Source organism: Varanus komodoensis, unplaced genomic scaffold (genome assembly GCF_004798865.1).
Source record: "Varanus komodoensis strain SLA01 unplaced genomic scaffold, ASM479886v1 scaffold9, whole genome shotgun sequence".
NCBI lineage: Eukaryota > Metazoa > Chordata > Lepidosauria > Squamata > Varanidae > Varanus > Varanus komodoensis.
Window position 1 is genome coordinate 3321941 of NW_025336598.1, and position 27288 is coordinate 3349228.

General features: G+C 42.7%; 1 protein-coding gene across 3 annotated transcripts; it reads left to right on the forward strand.

The window, feature by feature from the left end:
• The first annotated feature begins 1338 nt into the window (after nucleotides 1-1338).
• On the forward strand, nucleotides 1339-16820 carry CDPF1 (cysteine rich DPF motif domain containing 1). 3 transcript variants are annotated; one of them, XM_044417788.1, is made up of 5 exons: nucleotides 1360-1537; nucleotides 3443-3546; nucleotides 6214-6326; nucleotides 12485-12596; nucleotides 16592-16820. In XM_044417788.1, the coding sequence occupies exons 3-5, from the start codon at nucleotides 6214-6216 to the stop codon at nucleotides 16748-16750; spliced, it is 384 nt and encodes a 127-aa protein (XP_044273723.1). In that variant the 5' UTR covers nucleotides 1360-1537; nucleotides 3443-3546; the 3' UTR covers nucleotides 16751-16820. The 3 variants fall into 3 exon arrangements, with proteins under 3 accessions (XP_044273722.1, XP_044273723.1, XP_044273725.1); XM_044417790.1 differs by having other exon boundaries at nucleotides 3497-3546; XM_044417787.1 differs by lacking the exon at nucleotides 3443-3546 and having other exon boundaries at nucleotides 1339-1537.
• Nucleotides 16821-27288: the final 10468 nt, after the last annotated feature.

Below are 27288 nucleotides of genomic sequence, written 5' to 3' on the forward strand. Positions count from 1 at the left end.
TTCTTTCCTTGAATCCAGAAGTTGCAAGCTGAAAGTCCACTCGCTCTGCAATAAAGGATGTTGCAAGGGAATAAACCAAACAATGTAGACCAAGCTATGCAGTAAGGATGGACCACTGTTGAAAATGCGAATTTCTATATCTTTTCCTGAAAAAGGCCTCAGCAGGGCTCCTTTCCTGTTAAGATACAGATGCACATTGAACTTGTAGCTCTGCAACTGCACAAACTCTATGGTGATCAAATAAGAGAGGCTCTGCTGCTGGTAAAAAATGTAGTGAATGGTGGAGAGGTTGCCAGAGGCATCTGTAGCATTTCCTTCCTGGGTGAAATAATAGAGTCCCTGTCCCCGAGTGAAAAGGTAAATGCCTGTATTGATTTTCTGTGTGCTGAGAGTGAGGTAAGCTGGGGGCTCACTCTTCGATGTTAAACGTAAGGTGGTATTCCAGTAGCCTAGCTCCCCATTCAGCTCCCCAAGCCAAGCCTCATCAGTGTAAAAGTGGATGCTGGCCACTACCCTCTTCCTCAGATGCTGTGGAATATGGGCGACAGAGTAATTGTTCTGCAGAACATATGGGTTATAGACGGTGGACCAGACCCCTCTGCCTTTAACATCCAACAGTGTGTAGGCCACTTTTTGCGAGCTGACGGGTACGAGGCTCCAGGAAAGGCTGATGGTCCTATGGAAGACGCCGAGGACTTTGGAACGGGTGCTGAAAACGTGTAGCAGCGTGGGTTCCACTTTCAAGTCTAGCTGAAGGCTGACCCGAGGCCCTTGCTTCATGCGGAGGGAAGAAATATAGAACCCTCGGAGGGCATAATGCACAATCAGGTGATAGCTGAAGTAGGAGGTGCACACGGGGGGCAGCTCATCACTGCGGCAGTGAGCAGGGTGTGGGGAAACCGGACCACGTCTGGCGTGAAGGGGAAGGGCCATGGGGCTGCTCCATCGGCAACTGTAGCGGTAGCGCCAGCTTGAAGGGTTGGGACATGCACGGGCTGCCACTCACGGACAGGAAGCGTGAGAGGCCAAAGCAGGGAGAGAGACGAACGTCTGGGCCAAATACCTGGATGCTCAGATTGCAATGAAGGCATGCAGGCACTGTATATATATTTGAGTTTACAACTGTTGTCCTTAAGACCTACAAACCAGATGAACTGTTCCATGTCTTTAGGACAGCCCCCGCTCAACCGTTAGACTGGCTGCGAAGCCTAGTCCGTAACAAAAGAACAGGAGCCGCGTCGTGACTTCACAAGGCCACGTGTGCGGCTCCTTTAAAAGGGCGGGGAGCAATTCTCCTCAATTTGTAGACGTCAGCAGCATATCAGAGCGTGCCTAAGAAACAGGAAGCAGCTACAGAATTCGGATCACGTATACATGGAGATATAAGCAATGGCCAAGCAGAATATCGTGGGTCATTCATACAGATTGCACGTGACGCGATTTTAATTTGTGAAGGGACGGGCCAGTGAACGATAGCTAAAACGGCCTCCTTTTCTTTTACGCTCTGCAGTCTGATCCTTTGTGCATTTTCTTGGAAGTAAGTAAAACGCATTCGTTCTGGTAGGATTTATTCTCAAACAACTTTGCACGGAAGTGCAGCCTTTGTGCTGTGAAACCTCCCCTTTTATTACGGATGCCTTTTTAAGTGCATAACTGTTTTTGCAAATAATATAATTAGGCTTGTATTTTTATAATTAGGCTAATATAATTCGCGAGATGGTACCTGATCTGTCAAGAAAAGAAATCTTGCAAGTGGTATTAGTACAACGCCATGCATGCCTGCTCAAAAATCAACTGTATTGGGTTCAATGGGATTTTCTCCCAGGCGTGTGTATAATTTTGCAGCCGTTACATAAAATGAGATAATGAATAACTTCTTTGGTTTTTTTTAAAAATGGTTGGCTGGCTGCAAATTCAAATTAAGGCAAGGATTTTGTTTTGTTTTTTAAGTGATGGCAGTTGCATTGTGCATTGGTGAGCTTTTGAAGTATACGATCTTCATAAGACATCATTCCTTCCCCTTTGCTTGAGAGAATGTTTAACTTGGAGCTTAGATTGTCCTCACTATTCTAAAAGAAAATGCCTTGCAGTCTCCAAATATGATTTTACATGAAGTGTTTTAAAATAATCTCAGAGCCGGTATAGTGGGTCACTGCATGCATTTCATAAGGGCAAATGTGGATTTTTCAGTGGCACTTAGAGATATACTCAAGCAAGGTTGGATACTTTTCACAGTGGGTGGAAGTAAGCAATGTCTCTCTGAAGGATCTGTTTTGAGACAGGTGCCATTTAAAAGTGTGGTAGCAAGTTATAGATGACACCACATTATTCAAAATGGTACAGTCCAAAGCAGAGTTCCTGTGTGATCTCTCCCAGTTGGGCAATAGACAACAAACTGCCAAATGAGATTTATTGTAAAGAAGTGCTTACATTGGGTAAAATTAGGCCAATCTGCACTGATTGTGACTTTAGAAAAACAGATTGTAGTGGATGACTCACATTGCAATGCTATGCTATTATTTACTTGGTAGTAACCTCCACTGTGTAAACATGGAGGAAATTGTGCTTTTGGTGTGTTGCAACATTATGCAAAACGAACTCCATATTTGGAATTATTAGTAAAGGGTCTGAAAATAGAACTGCCAGTTCTGAAAAGTCTTTATACAAATGTATCAACACTTGAAATACTATGTGCAGGAAGTAGTGTAGCTGTAGAAAAAAGCAGCTAATATGAGCATTTTCTTTATGAGAAATAGAAAATGTATTTGTGTCTTCTTAGTTTATATGGGGAACAGCATAACCAAGGGTTATAACATTGGAACTATGCTGAGAGTGGATAGAAAAAGGTGTCCCCCACCCCGCTACTAAAGGGGTATGAAGCTAATGCTTCTAGGATTCTTTAAGAATATGCATGATACTTGGCCTTGTAAAATGCTTGCAGGAGGGAGAAGAGCATATTGGAAAATATGGCAGGCTGTACTCTCCTTGGCTCAAATAGCCTAGGAACTGCAAGGGCCACGAACATGTGATGCCTCTTTTGCACTCTGATACATCGCACAGGCTTTTTCCCTCACAACACCATGGAGGAGTTAAGGGAGGGCTCGTTGGAGCTAAGTAGCTCTTTTAGACACAACATGACCAAATTTTGCTGGAATTTGCTAGGAATTTTCTGCCTGATGTTGGGCTTTGAGATCCGCTGTTCAGGGTGCAGTTGCTTGCCACTTTCTTTCCCTCCAATGCCAGTTTCATTTCTGCTAACCCTTTGCTTTATCTGGAATTGTTCCGTAGCTAAGGAACAAAGGCTATCTAAACATGACCAAAATAAATCAGCAAATAAGTAAATAAAAAATATGCTAATTATCAGTAATGGACTCACAACTGCAGTGTTAATGGCCATGCTCATATCTTTTATTGGTTGTCACACATGATTCCCATTACTTAGCTGGAGCAGGGGCCTATCCAGTGTACATCAAGCAGTTCTGGTTTTTCCCTCCAGAGGGCACTTCAGCTAGAATACTTCCTGACCTTCCTGGTGTACTGCAACTGGTAAGAGATGATTAGCTGGTGAACTACTGACTAGTTTGTGGTGGGCTATCTGCAAAAACACTGTGGCAACAAATAGATACATTCCAGTCTGAGCAGGCATATTATTTCCGAGGTTGTTGAGCCTATCTACAAGCAAGTGCAGGCACTCCTGCTGTGAACACCCTCATTTGCTTTTATCCTTCAGGGGGTCCACGTGCAGCCTCTAAATCAAATGCTGCTTGCCTTGCCACCTCTGCCTGGGTCAGGGGACTGTTTACTTTGGTGTCAGGGTTTGTTTTGTTTTGTTGCAAATTTAGCTTGTCAAAGATTGTTCTATTCTTTTTAAAAAGACTCTTTTATAAACACCTCTTTTAAAAAGCAATTTATTCATATTGAAGAATAATTTATAAATAATTATGCATGCCATTTGTTAAAGGGATCTTTTGTCCATGAGGGAGTACTAATATTTAGTTCTGGAGTTTCAGAAGACTGCTCTCAGGCATTCAGGAGGCACTGTTGCAAGCCTTTAAGGACTTCTTTGACCTCAGGACAATTTCTCAAACCTCTACTCCAACCAAATACACTTACAGGCAGGTCCAGTTTCAACATGGCATTCCTCTGACACCCAAACCTCCTCCTGTTGTATTACTGGCTGCTTAGATAGCTTACCGCATGGGTCCTCAAACTCGGGCCCGCCATGCCCATTTATCCGGCCCGCCATAGAGGTTTTGGACTTGCCACACGTGCGGCAAGGCAGGGGCTTGCTCGTGCGGAGATCGTTTTGGACTCGCTCGACGAAAAGGATCCCCTTGCTCGCAAGCCGGCGCCTTGCTGCATGTGCACATGCGCCCTGGCCCGCCCACCCCCACACACACACCCCTGCCCTCACCGCCTTGGCGGCCCATGCCCATTGCCGGCACCTTTCAACTGGCCCCCTGTTAAAAAAAGTTTGAGGACCCCTGGCTTACTGGGTCTTTACTGCCTGCTTGCATAACTGTCTTCTGGCAAGCTCTTGGCATGGCACAACTGCCTGCTCCCTACTCCTGATATTCACCAGCCATGTAAGCTGGGAAAGACTGGCCATTAAGCCTCTCAGCTTTTTCCAGACATCATCCAGCAGACCTTATCCTTTCTCCCCAGGATCTTAAATGTCCACAGTCTAACTATGCCTTCCTGGGAGCTTTTTTCCACCCTGCTAGAATCCCCAGCTGATCAGAATTAAATTTACCTGCTGTAGGTTCCAACTAGCAATATTCAGAGCATCCCCCCTCCCCCCCCCCCCTCCGCCCTCCCCCCTCCCGAATATCACTAAGCAGCTGCTGCACAAACATTTTTCCCCAGTGAAACAAGGCCTCAGGCCTACTCAGACATACAGGCTTTTATTAACAACTGTGGACATCTGCTCTTATTCCCTAGGAGTTTTATTATAGGCCCTGCCATGGTGTCATGGCTTTTACTACAAAGAATAATGAAATGGGTTAGGCAACTGAGTACTTACTGTACTTATTTTGTACTTAAGACATGCTAGTAGTAAATGAGCTTGCCTAGTAGCACCCTAAATTTCTGTATATCTATATATCAGGTGTATATTCTTAAGCAAGAATACACTTGAGGATCTCATAACAGAGATTGATCTCTTTCCTGATGTTTCTGGCTAAAACTTACCTCATGGCAGTTTTGCCTGCTGGTTAAAGTCTCACTTGGGTCTTCATATAGCTATGAAGTTCATTGGGTGGCCTTTTGAGTAGTCACTCTTTCTGTCAGCCTTAACCACACTCACAGGTCTTTTGTGAGGATAAAATGGAAGGAAGAACCAGGTGTGCTCCTTGGTTCTGAGTTGGTTGTCCACCTTCTCACAAATTCTGATTTTGCATATATGGTCATCTCTGAATGACCATGGACCATTGTCTGTCGATTCATACATCATACAAACCTAAAGTTAACACATTCCATCACTTGACAACCACTTAACCATTATTTTGTGTGAAGTCTGAATTGAGCCTTAGGAGTGGGGTGCCGGCTGTTGCTGGCAGGATCAGATCATGGTAGTGGGAAAGCACTGCTATAAATACTCCCTGTGTTTAATATCTAAATAACTATGAGAGAACACCCTGTAGGGGAAAATCCTGAGTGCCAGTATGAATTCAATTAGATAAGATTTTGTTAAAGGTGTGCCTGTGGAAGTTCTCTTTGATGCAAATTGAACCATGTGTTTAGGCATGTCTGTCAGAGTAATTTCAGTATTTATGCTTCCTTAATACATGTATTAGTTAACTGAAAAGGCTCTCACATAGATAATAAACAGGAACATAAAAATAAAAAAGGATGCATACACACTATTCCATATTACCTCTGTAATTCATTGAGTCAAGGGCTGGATCACTCATTCATATGAATGAAGAGTCTCATGTGAAACACCCCTCATTTCACAAACATGCACATATCCAGTATACATTTCGGGGAGCTTCCAACATGGTACTATCCAGATGCCAATGGCCATGTAGGCTAGGATGATGGGAGTTGCAGTTCTATAAAACCTTTCTAAGACAAACATTTGGCTTACCCATGTGATCTGACTTACATACAAGTTTGACTTAAGGATGTTCTCAGGAATGGCACTCATCTGTTTCCAGCCCAGGAACTACTTGTATTCCATACTGGTTTGTTTTCATATCCCACCATTCCCAGATGGAGTCCAACAAAGAACCCCAACATCAAGGCACTTTTGAATGTCAGCTATGTGGATTAACTGCCCCCTACAGCTATTATGGAAATAAACCCCTGAATGTCTACTCTGTTACGTAAGTATACTTTCCATTCCATGGATCATTGACCACCTGCTACTTGGAGTAGAAACATAGAGAGTGAGTCAGAAGGGGTCTCCTGGGCCATCTAGTCTGACCCTCGGCTCCAGCCCACTCCGCTCATGACATGCCTACCATAGTATTATGAGTATAGTGTTATCCTCAGCATGGCAAGCAAAGCCCTTGAATGACCATGCAAAGTGGCTATGAAACCTCAACTTCAGTGTCTCCCAGAAAACTTTTGTAGGGTGAATTTCGATGGGGAATAGCAGCAAGCAGGTTACAGATCTCCTGCACCTCTGATAATGGTATCCCCATTTCTACCCCACTTCATTGCAGAGAAGGGGAGGCCAGAGTTCCCAGTTCTGTGCTTGGTGGCAAAGGGGTAACTAGGCCCAGAATACTTGCAGGTTCTTAATTTCTAAATCAGGATCACTGAATCTCTGTTAGCCCGAGGACTGAATTCAGTTTGAGAACCTCTTCGCTATTTTCCAGTGGTGTGATTGATCAAAGACAAAAGGAATGGCCCCAAATATCATGTTGTACGTGAAAGCTCTTACTGCCATTTCAACCTTTTAGAATAGGGGAAAACTGCACAAAAGCTGTTGCTGTTAGTCATGAAGTTGTGTCCGACCCATCACGACCCCATAGACAACATTCCTCCAGGCCTTCCTGTCCTCCACCATCCCCCAGAGTCCACTTAAGCTCACACCAACTGCTTCAGTGACTCCATCCAGCCACCTCATCCTCTGCTGTCCCCTTCTTCTTTTGCCATCTATTGTTCCCAGCATTAGGCTTTTCTCCAGGGAGTCCTTCCTTCTCAATAGGTGGCCAAAGTATTTGAGTTTCATCTTCAATATCTGGCCTTCTAAAGAGCAGTCAGGGTTGATCTCCTCTAGGACTGGCCGGTTTGATCGCCTTGCGGTCCAAGGGACTCGCAGGAGTCTCCTCCAGCACCACAATTCAAAGGCCTCAATTCTTCGGTGCTCAGCCTTCCTTATGGTCCAGCTTTCACAGCCATACATTGCAATTGGGAAAACCATAGCCTTGACTATATGCACTTTTGTTGGCAGGGTGATGTCTCTGCTTTTTAGTATGCTGTCTAGATTTGCCATAGCTTTCTTCCCCAGGAGCAAGCGTCTTTTAATTTCTTGGCTGCAGTCCTCGTCCGCGTTGATCTTGGAGCCCAGGAAAATACAATCTGTCACTACCTCCATTTCTTCCCCATCTATTTGCCAGGAAGTGAGAGGACCGGATGCCATGATCTTGGGAACCACCAAATTATGTGGTTTGGTTTGAAGTGGGGGAGGGGGTGGGGGAAGGGGCTATGGCCATTTGGGGAACCCAGAAAAGCTGGACTGGGACCCTGAGTAGGTTAGATTTGGCTCATAAGACTGAATGTCACCTAAAGGATAAAAGATTCTTGCTGCAGCAGCTTACAGATGAACAAGCTGATGGCCTCTTCACACACTATATTTACAGGAATGCAGCCAGAAATACAATGCATAGCTATGGCTAGCGGGATTTGAATAGACATACATCATGTTTTCATGACAGCTAAGACTAGCCATGTCTTTTGGCTGAGTGAAAACATATTGACCAATCCAAGTGTGTTGCTGGGTTGCCTGTGAAACAGTTTAACTCTTACAGGTCTCCCTCCCAAAAAGGTTGCTGGCAATTGGTGAGGGCATCCAAGCATTCTCTGCTGGAGATTTGCACTATTACATTCCCCAGAGTTCCCTGGGAAAGAAAATGAAGAGTGTCAATTCTAAATTTGTAATCTAGCTATAATCTGCAGATGCAGGAACAATGTATGAGGCAGTTTACTCCTGGCATGAGCTGAATTAAATTTCTCAACAGCCTGATGTTTAAGGATATCCACCTTACTATCTCTAGAGGGAAAATTAATTTTATTGGTCAGCAGCTCAACCAAATCTTCCCTTTGTCTTACCACAGACCCTTAACTGGTTTGCTGCAGTGTCCCAGAGTCATGGGTTTCAGGGTGACGATCTACTTGGGTTACTGGGATCACTGACTGGCGACCTTAGTGGGTGCCTGCCAAAAGAAGTGCAGGGAGTGGGGAGCAAGGCACAGTGGCTTCTTTGGAACACAAGAATTACCCTTTGGAAATGCCAGCTTTTTCCTGGAGAGGTTGTAAAGCAGAGTGGTGTGGAAGGAGGGGATGGGGGAAGAAAGCATTGCAAGAAGTAGTAATGTGATTTAAGGCAGTCTTTCCCAAACATATGATAGTCAAGGCACCCTTTGTAAGTTAAATTGGAAGCATTTTTCACTTATATCCCCAAAAACATTCCCTTACGCGGTTTGACCCTGATTATGTGTAACTGGCAGAAAGTTCAGCAGTGCTCAATGAGGCTCACTCAGCATGCATCAGTGCTGCAGCCCAAGTGTAGCAACTACACACTGTCAGAGGGTGCCAGCCTTGGCTTCTGTGCAGGGAACTCTTCTGGACACACCTGAGGCAGGTAATTCTGCTGCCAAATGGCAACATGGCCTACAGCCAGGGGATGCTGATTGGAAAAAGGCCAACACAGTGAATGGGGAGGAGGCATGATGTGCAGGCTTTCTTGTAAGTGGACAACATGAGCTTCTGGCACATTTCTTTGGCATACTAGGATACTCTGAAACACAGACTGGGTATAATCACACTCGGGGTAAGTGCTATTATTTCCTACTGCCAGCCCCATTTCCTCCTGACTAATTGTTGGGAGACACACACAAAAACATAGACACAGAGCAAGTCAGTAGGGGTCTCCTGGGCCATCTAGTCTGATGCTCCAGCTGGCTCCACTCATGACATGCGTACCATGTGCACGCCCAGCCTATCCTTGAACATTCTCACTGTTGGGCTTCGGCCACCTTCCATGGAAGCCCATTCCATACCCTTGGGATCCTAACAGTCAGGAAGTACTTCCAGGCATCCAAATTTAACCTTGGTTCCCGGGACTTTGCTCCATTGGAACACATCCTGCCCTTCTCTGCAGGGGAGAACAGGTGTCTGCCCACCTCCACGTGACACTCCCTCATGTACCTATGTTTTGCCAACAGATCCTCTCTGAGTCTCCTCTTTTCCTGATCGAAAAGACCCGGTTCCCTCAGTCTCTCCTCATATGACTTTCCTTGCAATCTGGCTTCCATTCCTGTGGCTTTATGCTGCACCAATTCTAACTTAGCTATATTCTTCCTGTAATGTGGAGCCCAGAACTGAACACAGTACTCCAGTTGCGGGCGCACCAGGGTCATATAGAGTGGTAGCAATACCTCTCTCAATCTAGAAGCCACACTTCTGGCTATGCAACCAAGGGTGGCGTTCGCCCTCTTGACCACCGCATCACACTGCTGTCTCATGTTTAGCCTGCAGTCAACCAGTACCCCGAGGTCCCTTTCACAAGTGCTGCTCTCCAGTCACTTGTCACCTAACCTGTACTTATGACACCCATTCCTATTCCCCAAGTGCAAGACCTTGCACTTATCCGCATTTAATGCCATCCTGTTGTCCCCTACCCACTTCCATAACCTGCTCAAATCCTTCTGGATCCAGAGTACCTGCTCCTCAGTTGTGGCCACCACCCCTATTTTAGTATCATCTGTGAATTTGATCAGCAGACTTGTCACCCCCTCTTCCAGGTCATTAATGAAAAGATTGAACAGGATCAGGCCCAGGACAGAGCCCTAGAGGTCCCCACTTGTCACTGCCCGCCATCCTGATTCCCCACTAATATTTACCCACTGCTTTCGGTCCGTCAACCATGCCCTCATCCATCAGACAGTGCATTGGTCTATCCCAAAACTTCTCAATGGGAGGAGGTGGGAGGTGGGGCCATAGCCAGCTCTGGGCAGAGCCAAAGCCTGGTGGATGGTCTCCTCTTCTGCTGCACCCTTTTATCTCCTCCCCTTTTCCTACCCATGCGGTGGGCTGCCAGAGAAGGGACAGAGCAAGAATGGACCAGCAAGCATTGTTCAAGCTCATCAAGGTCCCCAATTTTCCACCCTGATGCTAGTTTTACCTTGTTTGTGTTCCTAAACATGAACATTTCCCCTCTCTGCCCCAAACAGAAAAAAATTGCATATTTTCAAAGATGAAAAATGTTCAGCTTTCCAAGCATGCATCCCAGATGCATATTATTCCCCTCTTTAGGCTATAGTTTGAAAATGTTATTTGATAGGGGGCATCCACATTCTTGAAGCAAATTCAAGTTCAGTCAATTGTGAAAAATTATTAAGAATCATTTGGAGAAGTAAATGGAATATGTTTGCATAATATGTGAACAGAAACAAAATTCCTGTACCTTTCCTGGACAGATTGCTTTTGCCAGAGGCTATGTGCAGGAGGCTATTGAGATTAGGCCAGTCCACCCCTGGATTAGAGCAGCTTTGGACAGCATTGTGTTTAATAGTGGTGTGTGGGAGCCATCATAATATGTATCTAAGTTCAACATCCATTTCTGTATGCACTAAGCCATCTTTGCACCCCAGTTCCCAGCACATGAAGGATGAAGCAATAGCAGAGATTAGGGCATTGGGACTGAGGAAGCCAAGACTCGGTCAAGGAGATGGCAGATATCTCCTTGAGAGAAGAATGGTTCCAACCACCTTCTAACTACCTGTCTCAACAGGTCTAGTTTTTATTGAGTTTGTTTCAGATGTCTAACTGTTTTAATGCTTGCATATTGGAATTTTCCATAGTAATTTATTATATCAGTATTTGCAGTATCATTTTATTATTGTACTTATGATAACATTATTGTATACTGCCAAGAAAGATTCAGCTATTAGAAATTAATATGAAATGAAATGAACAGAAGTTAAGTTACATTATGAAATCATTGAACATCCCCTTCCCTGGCATAGTCCATGGTCTGTTTTAGTGTTATGTGACAGTTGGTTAACCCTCACATAAGCCATGCTCACCAGGTTGGCATGGCATGGGATGGCATGCATATTCAACCTGGTGCCTACAGATCTGACCCCAGCTGGTGTTTCTGAAGATGGTGTGAACACTACAGCTAGTTCAGGATATGGCTGCCTGACTGCTAGCTGAAAGAAGGTGCATTGTGCCAGCGCTTTGGCAGCTGGACCAGGTACCTGGCACCAGGCATATTTCTGAGCTCAGTTCCAAAGACTGGTTTGCCCTTTAATGGCTCACAGCCAGGGTATACCACACGTGCTTGCCAATACTTCAAGAGACTCAGTAGCAATTCTTAACTGAGTTCCTTTGCAATCAGAAGTCTTACAGGCACCTGCCCGGGGAGAATCTTTTCGGGGGGGGGGGGCAGCTCTTCACTGGTACAGCCCACCTTTGCAATATACTCCCCAAAAGGGCATGCCTGCACTGAATCTGTCATCTTTTTGGCACCAACAAGAGGTCTTTGTATTTTGCCAAGGTTTTAAGACTTTTAGTCTGCTCTATTTTGCTTTTGCTTTGATAGTGCTGCTGTTCTTAGCTTATTTTCATCAGGAATTACTTGTTATATGGTGTTTCCAATATTTTGCCCCTGATAATGTTCCTGAAGGCCAGGTAAAACTCCAAACCAGTCCATCAGTCAGAATGCCCTCCTTCAGCATTCAGTTCAGCCCTTGATTCTGAGGACGCCACCTGCCCCCGCCTGCCCCATGTTGCCTCTCAGCCACTCCCTCCTGTGCAGGCAGGAATCCGGGCGAAGCCATGTAAACCGAGGAACTTGGTAGCTCCCTCCCCATATTCTGCTCCTCAACTGCTCGCTTTCACTTTCCCAGCTCATGGGTTGTCCCTCAGAATTGGTGGTTGATGTCCATAAGGAACCAGCTCTGCCAAAACGCCTATGATAACTCACTCCAAGGGAGAGGCTGGAGGGTGAAGGCTCCTGAGCCCATTGCCTTTGTCCTGGAGGGACCAGCTGAGCGGCCAGAGCAGGAGAATGTTCTGTGCAAGCCTTTGCCAGATAGTGGGGCGTGCTTGCCTTTGTGGGTCACATTGTCCTGCTTTGAAAGCTCTGCCTCCAGACCTGGTCTTCAGCCATTTATTCAGTACAGATTGGCAAATCCCTGTTGGGCATTTGTTGATTACCTGGGCTTCAGAATTAGGCATGGGAATGAATTGCTTAGAAATAGGAATTGCTGGTGTTGTACCTTTAAAATGTGGAATCATTCTTTCCTAGTCTCCTGGAAGAATGCTATGTCATGAAGGATCCATTCACCTCTGACAAGGGCAAATTCCTTTTACTTGGATCTCGGTGTAGTTTGTGTTGCAAGCGTGTGTGCGTTGGCACAGTAAGTAGCATGTGATGCCTGCTGCATTTATATCTCCATGGTTAGTTTCATAGGCAGTGACCTAGTGACAGAACATCAAGCTGGGTGAAAGAGGAGCCTTTTTCTCACCCTCGTCTCACAACGACCTTATATGACCTTCTGCAAAATAAAGTTCCATAGTACAGGCTCTGACTTTTTTCTTTTTAAAGATCTGTGTAAGCCTAGATCCACAGGCTTCTGCACTGAGCATTCTCCTGACAGGCCCTTTCAGGCCATAGGCTCTGGTTGTGCTTGCATGTAGTGGGAAGTCAAGAAATCCTTGCTGGACAAACTAGGATATGCAGGAACAGCATGAGGGTTTTATGCATGATATTTGCTTCTACTTCACTCCTCCTTTCGCACAAGCATAAAATCAAGCCAGGATCTTAAACAGTTTTCCATTGCTTGCCATGATTATATTAAACTATATATATAGAAAGTGCTCCCAAACCAGGCAGGATCAGAAGCCAGCTTTATGGCAGGATATGACACCTGCAAATCATGGTTGCTTTGAAAGCCCTTTTCCATTGTTCTTGAGTCACAGATAGTGGGGCTGTTTGCATGTAATAACCCATTGATCAACAAACCAAAGAGTTATCTTGCAAGAGTGGGAGAAAGTTTAAGAAGAGTAGAAGAGTTACTTCTGGTTTTACTCCACAACCCTCAATACAATCCTTTCTTGGTTATGGAGTGTGATATCAGAACCCAAACAGCTAGGTTATTTAAGGGCTAAACAATCCAACAACAAATCATGGGTTGACCTATTTAAACATATGGGTTCTTGTTAGAGCAGAACAAAGTCATTAGGAAACTATATTTAAATGCTGAATCCTGCATTTTTTACCACTTGTACAAAGGGAGGAGCAAAGTGGCACGAAAGGGGCTACATACAAGTGCATGCAGGTCATACATATACTGGCTTATTAAGCCAGGGTTGCAAGCTTGGCAGAGGAAGGCAGAAGAAGAAAAGGAAGATCAAAGACATAGATTGCCCTGTAAAGGAAGCCACAGGCTTGAATTTAGAACAGTTAAGCAGGGGTGTCACGCATAGGACATTTTGGAGGCCTTTCACTTATAAAATCATCCTAAATTGGAGACAACTTGACAGCACATAATTATAACAACAAGCTTAGCATGACATGAATTGGGACTGTATGCAAGTCCTCTGCCCAGCTGTTCTGCCTTTCTGCAGAAGGTGCATTATTAAATCTGTCATTTCACTTATGAAATGATCTTTCATCTTCAGCTGTTGAAATGTTTGTGAATAAGCCGATATATCCATCTAACTACCTGCATTCTGAGTGCTTGTGAGGCAGTCACTAATACCAGGTTACTCAGTGCAAAACAGCTGTGGATTAAAACTGCTAATCAGAACACGATACAGGATCTAATGCCTAAATCATTCAGAAGACTGCTATGCAATCAAATGATTACACACCCCTCAGTTCCAGCCAATCTTTGGGCAAGGAATGTATGCATCTGGCTCTGGGAACACCATGAAACATTTCCAGACTGCTGTGCGTATGAGCTATTTCAGCTTTGTTGGGACAGATCATGTGCCTCTTGAGAGCTGTAGTAACTGCTAATGCACTAAATAAATCCAGGAGATGTTCCGTACACAGGACATGGCGATGTACAATACAATTTTTCTGTATTGTCCTCATGTAAAATCTGGAGCGCTGGCAATTACGGAGGCTTGGACAGGAAATGGAAGTGTCTCCTTGCATTCCAACCAACATGTCAGTAAACTTGTGTACTAATTCTGTATCTGTACTAAAAAGAAGCACATTGCTTTGTGCCATTTTAATTAGCATACCTTCTCCAAAGATTACCAAGAGCTGCACTTTCATTGAGTCATTAAGAATTCCCTGTTAATAACCTGGGTGCTCTATTTCCATGCTGTTTTCTATTCCATCCTTTGGGAGAATAAATATTTAAACAATGTAAGTCCTAACAGAGGCAGAAGAGATTAAGAAGAGATGGCAAGATTACACAGAAGAACTATACAAGAAAGAGCTTAACATCCCTGATAACCACAATGGGGTGGTCACTGGCCTCAATCCAGACCTCCTGGAATATGAAGTCAAATGGGCCTTAGGAAGCCTGAGCAACAACAAAGCTAGTGGAGGCGACAATATTCCAGCTGAGTTATTCAAAATCTTAAAAGACGATGCAGTAAAAGTGCTACACTCAATATGCCAGCAAATTTGGAAAACTCAACAGTGGCCACAAGATTGGAAAAGGTCAGTTTACAGTCCAATTCCAAAGAAGGGCAATGCCAAAGAATGTTCAAACTACCACACCATTGCACTCATTTCACATGCTAGCAAAGTTATGCTCAGAATCCTACAAGCTAGGCTCCTGCAGTATGTGGACGAAGAACTACCAGAAGTACAGGCAGGATTTCGAAGAGGGAGAGGAACTAGAGCTCAAATAGCCAAAATACGCTGGATCATGGAGAAAGCTAGGGAGTTCCAGAAAAAGATCTACTTCTGCTTCATTGACTATGCTAAAGCCTTTGATTGTGAGGATCACAACAAATTGTGGCAAGTTCTTAAAGAGATGAGAGTACCTGACCATCTTATTTGTCTCTTGAGAAACCTATATATGGGTCAAGAAGCAACAGTTACAACTGGGCACGGGACCACTGATTGGTTCAAAATTGAGAAAGGAGTTTGGCAAGGCTGTATACTGTTGCCCTGCCTATTTAACTTATATGCAGAGCACATCATGAGAAAGGAGGGCCTAGATGAATCACCAGCTGGAATTAAGATTGCTGAGAGAAATATCAACAACCTCAGATATGCAGATGATTCCTGGCAAATAGATGGGGAAGAAATGGAGGTAGTGACATTTTATTTTCCTGGGCTCCAAGATCACCACAGATGGGGACTGCAGCCAAGAAATTAAAGGACACTTGCTCCTGGAGAGGAAAGCTATGGCAAATCTAGATAGCATACTAAAAAGCAGAGACATCATCCTGCCAACAAAAGTGTGTATAGTCAAGGCTATGGTTTTCCCAGTTGCAATGTATGGCTGTGAAAGTTGGACCATAAAGAAGGCTGAGCGCCGAAGAATTGAGACCTTTGAATTGTGGTGCTGGAGGAGACTCCTGTGAATCCCTTGGACTTCAAATGGCTAGAAACCTGCTTTTGCTTTTTGGCCCAAAAGAGCTATGTGTAGTGAATGGAGACCTGTGCTTTGGCAGATTGCAGGAATCTTTTCAAGAGTGCATGGAAGCTACAAAACAACCTAAACTCTAGACAGAACCTGGCAGGAGGACTAACAGGATTGGTCACCTTTGTTGAGCAGATCAAGGATGTTTTGGAGCATTCCTTAAATAGCTGGGAGATCCCAAATGGAGCTGGAGGTGTGCCGGAACTGACTGGTTGCCCAGTAGAAGAACTGACCATGAATCTGGGAGGTACATAGACACACCTGGAGTGGACAAACAAAGTTCAGTTCTGTGGTTGTGCATAGATTCAACAGAGTGAGGGAAGAGAGGTGGCCGGTCTTCCCCATGGTCCATGAAGCCATTCATTCCATTACTGAAAAGAGAGAGAGAGAACAGTTCAATTCTGGCAGTTCTTTTGCAGCTGGTGGGGGGAGTCCAAGCCCTAATATTATTTAATAATTCCTTGATATAATCTGTTACTGGGCATGCGGAGAATAGAAAATGCAAGGATGTTTTGACTGGCTGGATGATGTAAAAGTATTTTGAATGGCTGTGTAAATTTGCTTCCATAGATGACTATATATATATTGGCTGTAATCCGGGTAGGCTAGTTATTTCAGCTTAAGTTAGCCATTGCTTTCAGTAGCTCATAAGAGAATGTTTAATCAAAGGAATGTTAGTCACAATTCAGTGTCACTGAAAGCATATTTGATTCTGTAAGAAGATTGAGTCCATAAATGTAAAAACCTATACTAAAGAGTAGGTATTCAAGTTTATATTATTAATTTGTTTTCTTTTTCAGGACTGTAGCCTTTTCTACTCAAAAAGATTCTGCCTTCCCTGTGTTAACTCACACTTGAAGGACTTTCCTTTAGAAATACAGCAAGATTTGGAAAAGAAAACACATTCCAAAGCCCAGTCTTCAAAAAAAGGGGATTCCAAGGATTCAAAGACAAAGTAGATTATTTTGACTCAAGCTTCAAGATGTGTTTTATAATTAAAAATAATAATAAATAGCTCTTCTAGAACCATTTGTGTAAGAAGTTTCAATTATTCAATTAAAGTTGCAATTTTGTAAATACTTGCCTGTTAGAATCCTATTGAACTTTGTAGGAAATGCTTCAGAAAAGACATGCAAAGAATTGCATTATAAACAAGAAAAGCAAATCAAACAAACCAGTTTTCCCTATTTAAACTGACTGATTTGTAAAACAAAATAGGATGGAATTTAAAAATCAGCGGAACGAGATCAAACTCATATTGGCATATGTATGATAAATTAATATTTAGAGTGGTTCTACCTTGTTTGTTTCACAGACAGTTCATTCCTCTGCATGCACAGTGGAATTTTGTGCATATACATCAGCGCTCGTGTTGTGCTCCTTTTTGATTGATTGATTGATTGATTGATTGATTAAAATTTTGTCACTGACGTCTCGGGATGGTTCACAATAACAGCAATAAAATAAGATAAATAAAAGTAGCACAGAATCCAATAAGATACAGAAACCACAAATTAAGACAATTAGCAATTAAAATAGTGGGAAAATAAAAAGGTTTTCACCTGGTGCCAAAAGGAAAGAAGTGTTGGCACCAGGCGAACCTCTCCGGAGAGCATGTTTCACAGTCGGGGTGCCACCGCAGAGAAGGTAGCCACCCTCCTAATCTCTTTCATGGAGGGCTCCCAAAGAAGGACATCTGCCTCATATCTCAAGGGACGGGATCATTGTTCTTTGAAAATATGAGGGAGCACATCTGGTTCCTGCCCCTGCACAACAATCATTTTTACAAAACATGATCCTTGGAATTTCATTGGTCTTGGAGTATTATAAAATGCAAGTTATACCCCAGTTGGTTAATAACAATCTTCAGCAAAGTGAACCTTTCAGAAGCTTGTTCTGCAAATAGTGAGTCTCAAGGTGTATCTCAATCTGTGCAAGCCATGTAGATCTGCCTGCAAGTTTCACTCATTCAACAAAATATATTTCACTACAGCTTTAGGAGTCTCACTTGAAATAAGAGGATGAACAATTTTAACCTAAAGTGAACAAACATCCTAAAATCAGTCTATTGAAGAAGATCATAAAATTCCATTTATATCTAACTATGCTTTAAGTGCAGTTTCTTGTATGTTGATTTGTTGCAGCAAGACAGATTGGGACTTGGACTGCTTCTGTACAAGATATATTGCTACATGCTTCTCTTTCCTGGTTTCCATCCTCGCAGCATATTTATTTCTGTACTACCTAGAGCTCTCTGAGTGGTTTACAATAAAGTATGAAAACAAGATAACAATAGATACAACATTAACAAGAATTAAAAAATAATTTAAAATAGCATAAAAACTTTAAAAGACAATAAATAAAATAAAAAAGACAATAAAAAGATTCATCCAAGGATGAAAAACACTTGGAAACTTTTGTCAGGCCCCTGAATGAGCAGGGAGGCCTTTAAAGGCCAGTGCAAAGAGGGCTGTTTTAACCTGGTGCCAAAAAGATGACAAATTTGGCACCAGGGAGGTTGTTCCAAAGATGGGGGCAACCACAGAAAAGGCCCTTCCCATAGCCTGCCTCATATCCGAGATGTTTGAGCATCTTCTGAACCTCTGGAGGGGTTGGCACTCAGAGGAAGGCCCAAGAGGTTGAGCGTAGTGTCTGGGTAGATGAGGGTTAGGAGTGATGCTCGAACAGGTACTGCGGTCGCAAGCCATGTAGAGCTTTACAGGTTAAGACAGCACCTTGAATAGGACCAGAAGCATAAATGTAGCCAATGCATGTGGGCCAGAACTGGTCTTCTATGTTCAGACCTTTGGTCCCCAGCTATTAACCTGGCTGCTGCATTCTGCACCAGCTGCACCTTCTGTACTGCCTTCGAGGGCAGCCCCATGTAGAGCTTGTTGCAATAATTAAATTTAGAGAGCATAGTTTACTCGAGACAGGCTGTTGCTGTCTAGATAGGGACACAGCCGGGCCAGAAGCTGAAGCTGGTAGTTGGCATTTCAAGCCTCCAACGCTACCTGAGCCTCAAGTGACAAAGATGGATCAAGGAGCACCCCCAAGGTATGACCATGGACACCACAGATAGGAAGCATGTGCGGTCTTCACTAGGCTATCCTGAGCATCCTCACCTGGTAAGTATTTTTTACACTCTTTAAAAATACTTTGGCAGACTTTGGGTTTTCCTGAGTCTGCTGATGCATCCCTCTTGGGTGTGGACTGTTGCTTGGAAAGCTGAGCTCACAGTATTTAGAAAAATGGTAGTGGGGTGACCAGCTCACTGTTTTATTTGATCAATCAGGCCTTCCTCCATAGTGCCCCAGTGAATATCCTCTTCTACCTATCCCCCCCCCCCCCCAAGCATGCTGTGTTCTCATTGGACTAAGAACCACCTTCTTGACTTTATGGATTCTGGAGGCTTGTGGGGGGCATACTTCTGCAACCCCCTGGGATACTCTGGCTGATTGATCCCCCTCTGTGAGTATGTAAGTCGCAGCACCTAGCCTGGACATCCGAAACAGAAGAGATAAGGCAGATCTCACAGGAAATCACTGCAGCACATCCTTGGGTCTCTGTGTTGCCAGATCCGGTGGTGGAGGTGGTAGTGCACACAAAAAAGTTATAATGAAAGGCAGGAGCTCCTGCCCTTCTTGTGGACTTGGGACTTCTTGAAGAAAAACAGGTTTTTAAGTTTTTAAAAATGCCATGAGTAAGTGGATGGAGAATGTTGCTTCTCCATGCCAGTAAGTGTTAGATTTAAGCTGGAAGAAGCAATATAAGTAGCAATATAAGTAGAATGACCTTCATTACAACCTGATAAGTATGGTTGAATTTTAACTGGGATGAAAACCACATGTCTGGCCTGCAGTGTTAATAGTAGTAATATTGTACCGCTCCTGTATACTGCTGCTTGCTCTCCAACTTCTAAAGTGGGCATATTAATGACTCACATTGCAGGGTTGTTATACATTACTATCTCAGCTCAGCCTGAAATGCTTGGGGGGAAAAAAACCAAAATACAACATTATATAGTTGTTATAAGTTACTCCTCCACCTTCAGATCAACCTGCAAGTGGAGTTTAATATCTGTGGCATTCTTGTAAACTATGCTAAGCTTGACTTCCGTATCCAATTGAACTGTGAACTGCAGAGCTTTGATGGGCCACTTTCTCCCAGCCATAGTCCTTTACAACTTGCAATATTAGTAGAACTATTTTTAAGTGTTCACATTAAATAAGAACTGAGTTAGAAAGAACAGGAACTCACCTTTGGGTTGTATGTTTTATGGGTTGGGGGACATACTGGTAACTAAACCTAAATACATTACAATCTTGGATTTCTTTGTTCTCTACACGCAGCTTTTATTTCTATCCCTAGGACATTTAAAAATAGCATCTCAGTTTGAACCAGGAAATGGCCTCTCCAGGCAGTGAGAGTGCCCTCTCTACCTTTTTATCATTTCTTGATTGATTCTCCTTTTCCAGCCACTCTGTTGTATGACACCTTGTCCACAGTTTTCCATCTCAGACAATAAGCATTCCATAACCACAGAACACATCGGCCATGTTCACGTCAGGCAGATAATCCTGTACTGTTTCCACTGTGTGCATTTTTGGTGCAGATATGCTTGTAAGATGAACAGGCTTCTCCTGGTAAGTCTCCTCCTGTACGCCATTGTTCTTCCCCCTCATTCCTTCAGTTGGAATCCCAAGAGGAACTGCATGGAAGAACAAGGCCCTCACCTTTGACAGCCACACTCATGAGCCAAGTTTGGCTTGCCATGGCTGTCAAGCAGTCTTTGCTGTATAAACCAAGCTCATGCCAGAGAAGATGAGGGAACTGGTCAACACTCCCCTTCCTGCTCTAGAGGGGATCACTTGAGGAGGAGTGGATTGTCCAATCCACTGCAAGACAAGGGGAGGGGGGAATCAGTTGAGCAGTACCGTAGAAAGGAGCTGTGCCTGCCTCCAGATTCCCCACCACTCTCATGTAGGCAGCAGGGCAAGCAGCAGCTGGGTGGCAGCGTCTTCACCTACGTGGGGGTTTGGAGCACCTCAACCGCTGCTGCCTTTCTCATGTGGGCAGCACTGCAAGCAGCAAGTGGGCTGCAGGAGCCATGGCAGTACCTGTTGGGAGCTGTGCACTGCAGTGATCCCTCCAGAGCTACACTGTTTTAGCTCTGGCTTGCCAAAGAGGCACCCCCATCAGAACAGCTGGGGGTGAGGGGGAGGCAACCCTGGCATCTTTTCTGTAGCTCTGCCAGCACTGCTTCCTGCTCAGCTTCATGCAGTAGCATGTGTGTGGGGATGCACAGGACCCAACCAGGCTTCACCACCCAGCAGCTGCTTCTCACCCTGCTGCTCAAGTGAGAAGGTTCTGATGCAGCATGTGGCCCCCAAATGAGTAGCAAGCAGCTCGTCAGGCAGCTCTCTGGTTCTGGCTTTGGTACCATGATGCTTTCCAGATTGGGCAGTGTGACCAAGGAAACCATAGAACAGACTGCTGTTTCTGTCTGTGGTTTCTCAGAAACAAACATACAACTCTGAAATACTGTGAAAGGGTTTGGACAACACAACAGACTGACAAAGGTAAAAAAAATCACCATTGCCTACTCAGTGTTCACCAGGCTTTTTGTATTTTTGCAAAACTTGGGTTTCTGCTGCTCTGTCCATACCTCCTGTTTTTGCACTGCATAAGTGGTGTCATTTTGGCTTCATCAGTAACAGTACTTTAAATTGAATAACAATTAAAATATTATGATCCAAGGGTGCTATGGAATCACTGTACTTCATTCACTCACATTTTAGAGGGTGTTCACACAACACTATCACCTATTTGCAGTCCTTTCATTCTTCCGCTCACTCCTGTACTGCTTCCATTTTTCTCTCAACAGAAAAATGTGCCTCTCTGAGAAATAGAGAAGACTAATAGAACTTTTATACATTTTGATGCCTTTAGCAGGCAGATAAATCTAACCCTACTCAAAATATGAAAGAGTGACAAAGAACAACAAAGACCGTGGCCATCTCCCCACCCGAGCACAATTGTGGCCATCTCCAACCCCCCCCCCCACACCGCAGCATGACCACGATCGCACTCGTCTTCCCTGCACAAGCACAACCGCGATCACGGCCATCTACTCACTCCCTGAGCACGACCGCGATTACACTTGTGCAGGGAAGATGGGTGCAACTGTGATTGTCACCTGATGTGGAGTTTGCAACCTGAGGCAAATTTTTTCTAAAATTTCTTTTTGAGACCCGAATTGGTCGTGAACTGAGGCATTCGTGAGCTGAGATACCACTGTACTAGGCATCACCCACCTGGACCCAAAAACATCATATTATGGTGCTGAAACATTGCCATTGGAAGATAATGAGGGGCATTAAAAAAGTTTTTTTTTTTTTTACAACACCATGCTTTCTCCTTGTGTTACAGGAGACAAATGCTTGTTACACTCATTAAAATTCAGTACCAGTTTTCAAGAAATTCTTTATTTTAAACAAATAAGGCAAAAATCACACTGAAATTACCTTTTTACATACATTCATCAGTCACAAATGAGTTTGAAGCACACATGGGTTCTGTAAGATTTCAGCAGACTTATTAGATGCATTTTATTATTCAATTATTTCTGAACAGAAAATCATAATGTCAAATTAAAAATTAGAAAAAAGTCAATTAATGGGCATTTTAATTCTAAAATAGATAGTCCAGATTACTTTGTTAATAATCTCACTTGTTCATATTGCAATGTGTTTAACTTCTAAATTTCTATAAACCCAAGTATTACTAGAACAATTTCATTTCTGTATTTGAATGCTAGTACACACAGCTTTTGTATTACCGAATTCAACCTGAGTTAGAGTTTCTATGAAGAAGAAAAAATTCTTAACTGGAATACAGGGAAGCTACAAAACAAAATATAGAATACCTACATAATAGAATATTTTCTTCCCCTAGTACTATCTACAACTAGTCAGACCTGTTCATTGCCATATGCAAGGAATGTGCAAGTTCACCAAATTTTATGAAATGAGCAAGCAGGCTTGCATTTTACTTTTCTGTATGTGTAAATACACTAAAATCTATCTCAGGAACCTGTCCAGCACTTTTTGATAATAACCTGGTGTACTTTCCTTGAACATTCATGAATGTAACACTAGAATGTACTTTTAAGATTAATTTGCGATATATAAAAATGTGTATGAAATGTATTTCATACATTTGTATAAAAGAACTATGCCTCACTGATACTAATTTAATGGCAGTTTTATCAAATATGCTTACTTTTTATAAAATCTCTGAACCTGCACATTACTCCAAAAGACACAAGGCACTGTGGCAGAATTAAGGAAACCATTCAAAAATCAAGTTTGTGTTGCTTTCACAGTTTTAAGCCACTAACTGATCTTTTCAGTCATCAATACAAGGTTACTTTTAGTCTGAGGTTTCTTCAAGAAAAGCTTATCTGCCTGTCTTGTATTTCCCACCCATTCTTTAAACCTGGTAGCTTCTCTCTGAAGTTTATTGTTGCATTTAGCTGAACTAGATTTCCTTAACATTAAAATAAAGCTGTTTTATCTCCTAGGAAAGTAAAAGCACCTAGGGTGCTCTCAGACAAGGGTTTTTGTGGCAGCATTGCCTTGGCACATTCATGGAATGTTATAGGGGGTGTTCAGATATTACCTTGCTCAACTTGTACTCCTTCTGCATTTTCCCATGGCTTCCATCTTTTCTCTTACAGTAGAAAAGCTACTAAGATAGAAAAATAGTCGCACAATTCCTTTTAATGGTTAGCTCTAGGACCCACACCATTTGGAAGCACCCTAAATTTGTAGGGTTTGAGTTAACTCTCTACTAAACTTTCTATTAGACCTTGTTAATAAATATATTATGAAAAAAGTTAATTTATTGCTATGTTGTTGCTTATGAGGTCAGTTAAAGCCAGAATACTTTCCTCCATTAGTATGAACAATGTATTTCTTACATATTCTTTCTTATAAAGGCAGACAAAACATGCAATTCTTCTTAAAATCTGTTTTGCTTATTCACCATATTGTGGAAATTCCATGTATTTTTCAGAGTCCTCTGGTTCTCTGTATTTGGAAAGCTGGTGAAACATTGGCAAACAGATGTTCTTTGCAAGAAGTATTCAGGAGGTGGGATTAATGCATTGAAGAGAAGCAGCCACATCAGAAGGAAGTTAACATGTCTTTGTCTTACCACTATTGTAAATAATGAATTTCATAGGAAAGCATGCAAATGACAGAGAATCAGAACTTTAGGGTCTATTTTCCCTGCTTCATAGTTGGTTAAATGTATCTGCTACCAAAGCTATAAGCTCCTGGCATGTTCTGTTTTGCCTGAAAGCCCTGTTTGTGTGCTACAAAGGGGGTAATGTATGCAGAACTACTCTAGCACCCTCTAAAAGTACCACCATCATGAAAACCAGACCACAGGTATGCTACCTATATGAAGAGATGCCAGTTCATATAAGGCTTCAGGTATATTCAGCCAGGCCATAAACTTGGCATCACCCTACCACCATTCTCCTAAGCGTGTGAGAGAGAAGCTGTATGTATAAACCTGCTACATGAAGTATGAACTCGTTTCTCTTACCCTGTCACTGAGCAACACTAGGGAAATGAATGAGTTCCCCCAAAAATGTCCTGACACAAAGCTACTGCAGTGTAAAGCTGCTGGTACATCTCAGGAGATGATGTTCCTTCTAGGAATGAAGGAGGATGAGAGACATAAACTTTGCATAAATTATCAAATGAAGACTATCCCCCAGTATTCCATGTCAAGTAGCCCACCATACATATTGTGCAACCCATGTAACTCAAATGATCTTTTTGATATTGCTCAATCAATTGCTATGCGGAATGCATGCTATAAATAAGGCTGGTGTTACTGTCTGTGTCTTGGTTATTAACATATTTCATGGCATACAGATTAACTGTAAAGTATTCTGCAGCCATTAGTCAGCAATGGATTTCAAAATATTATGTCACTGAGCTGGAGAGATTGCTCTTGTAAATTGCTTAGCTAACCACAACTGTACTGAATTGCCACGGCACTTTAACAATAAAAGTGTGCATGAATTTTAAATGTCCATTAATTCCTTGGGCTATTTCCTACATTCCTTCCACAAGAAGTAGTTTCTTAGAAACAGTGCTGAAACATGTAGTTTCCACTTGTGAAAACTCTTCTAAATGTGTATATGAGATTTCATCCTTGATTCTTTTTTAGTTTGACTGTTGCTTTGCTCTCTCTGATTAAGATGTTAAGAAATGCAAAATAACCTAAGAGCACAACGGAGTCAGTAGCAAAGCCATCAGCAAGCAAACTTATTGTACAGTTACAGTACAGTGCAATATATTTTATAGAAGGTCTTCATGGGTTTAGTTTTATTGCTAAAACAGACCTGAAGAAAAAGAAAAAAAATAGTGCTGAAAAGTAAAGTTGAGAGTCTATGTGGTCAGTCAGGTACTCCGGTTCAAGTCTGCTGTTTTAAAACTGTAATGATAAACATGAGGGGTGCTTTGCATTGTAAATCAGTTAAGACAGGTTGTAATTAGAACAGACAGCACTTCTTGTTGCCAAAGACATCGCATTAGAATGTTTCTAAATAAAGCGCATCACAGATGATTAAATTATTATCAATTTTCTCAAAATTCAATAAAAGAAGATGCAGCCCTTTGGGCTGTATATATGGTTATATCTCTTATTATATCTCTAATGTAGAGATACCTTGGGAAACCAACTCATTAAATGCCATAAGCTACCAAGGAATGGTACTGCACAATTCTCCCCTTTCAATAATGCTGGCACAGGAATCTCATATGTTGGTTGCATAGTACTGCCAATTATTACATTGCTCTCTCTATATAGCCAAATTACAATTACAGTTCAAATTCAGTGCATAATACACCTAAAATTATGGTTTATAACAATGGAACTTATCCGGTAGGTCAAATGCTTATTGCAACTTAGATCAAATCCTTATAGTGAAAAAAAGACACTAGGTTCATTACAATGGTAAACAGTTATATAAGAATACTCTTACTAACTGGAGTACCAGCAGAGCACATTAATGGCTTGTGTGGTTATAATAAAGAACAAGCCCACAATAACTATAAAATACAATTCTGATTTCGCATAACATTTTACATCTGCAAATGTGTCCATATTACTGAAAATATTTGAATATCTCATTTTGCTCAGTTGTAAACATACCAGGTTAACTCAGTGTTTTTTTAAAAAAGTTACACTCATTTTATATAAGTTTGTTCCTGGTAATACTTACATGAAATGGCTAAAAACCTCTTATGTATAATCAAATAATAGCAGCATGACATGATAGATTTTTGAGCCATTCCATAACATAGGATGTATATATACATTTTTTTAAAGCCATTTCAATGTCACAGAGAAATACCAAGAAATGAACCAAAGAATGCTATGCAGATTGAAGCAGCAAGACAACACAAATTGGAATGGGCTAAATTTTCAGTGACTTGTTATCCCATTGAAATTAAAGTTGACAATTCTGAGGCTCAGTTTGAGTATGACAAGAACTTGCCCTCTTCCTCTTCGGAATTATACGATTTCTATCCAGAGTGCTAGGTGTTGCGAAGAAGAAATCCAAGAAAAGAACAAGGAAATGTTAGGTGCATATATGACTCCAAAAAGCCTGGTTACTGGGTCATAGTTCCATAAAGTTTGCATTTCTAGCATTTGCATTTCCATGGAAAGCATGTCGGCATATTAAAAGTTACTAAATATGGTAACAGGCTACTTGAGGCTCTTCTTTTGTTAGAAAGTAGCCTGTAGGGGGCTGTTGAAATCTTTTTACTCTGCAGAATATTTACCTGGGTTTGGTGTGGGGAGGGAACAAGGATAGAAGTTTACCACATATATTACCTCAATCTCCAGGGAATCTCCTATGGCTGAAAACATCTATGGCTGCAGATGCAGGATTTGAAAGTAGATGAGATAACCTACAGCACACTTCCCCAATCAATACAGTGGTACCTTGGCTCACGAACTTAATCCGTTCCAGGACACTGGTTGTGACCCAAATTGGTCGCGAACCAAGTCAAATTTCCCCATAAGGTTCAATGTAAATTAGGTTAATCCGTTCTGTAACTATTTTTTTTTTAATCAGAAAAATTTGAAACAAAGTGGCAAAGAACAACAAAGATCACAACCATCACCTCCCCCATCTCAAGCATGAGTGCAGCCATTTCCCCACCCCCCAGCACAACCATGGGCACGCTCAGGGGGGAGGCGGGCATGATCTTGGGCATGCTGGGGGGAGACGGGTGTGATTGTGCTGGTGGGGGGAGATGGCCGAGATTGCAGTTGCGCTCTTGCAGGAAAGATGAGCACAATCTCAGCCATCTCCCCTGCTCCCCGAGCACAACCGCAATTGCACCTGTCTTCCCTGCATGAGCGCGACTGCAATTGTGGCCATCTCCTCACTCAGGGGTGGGGT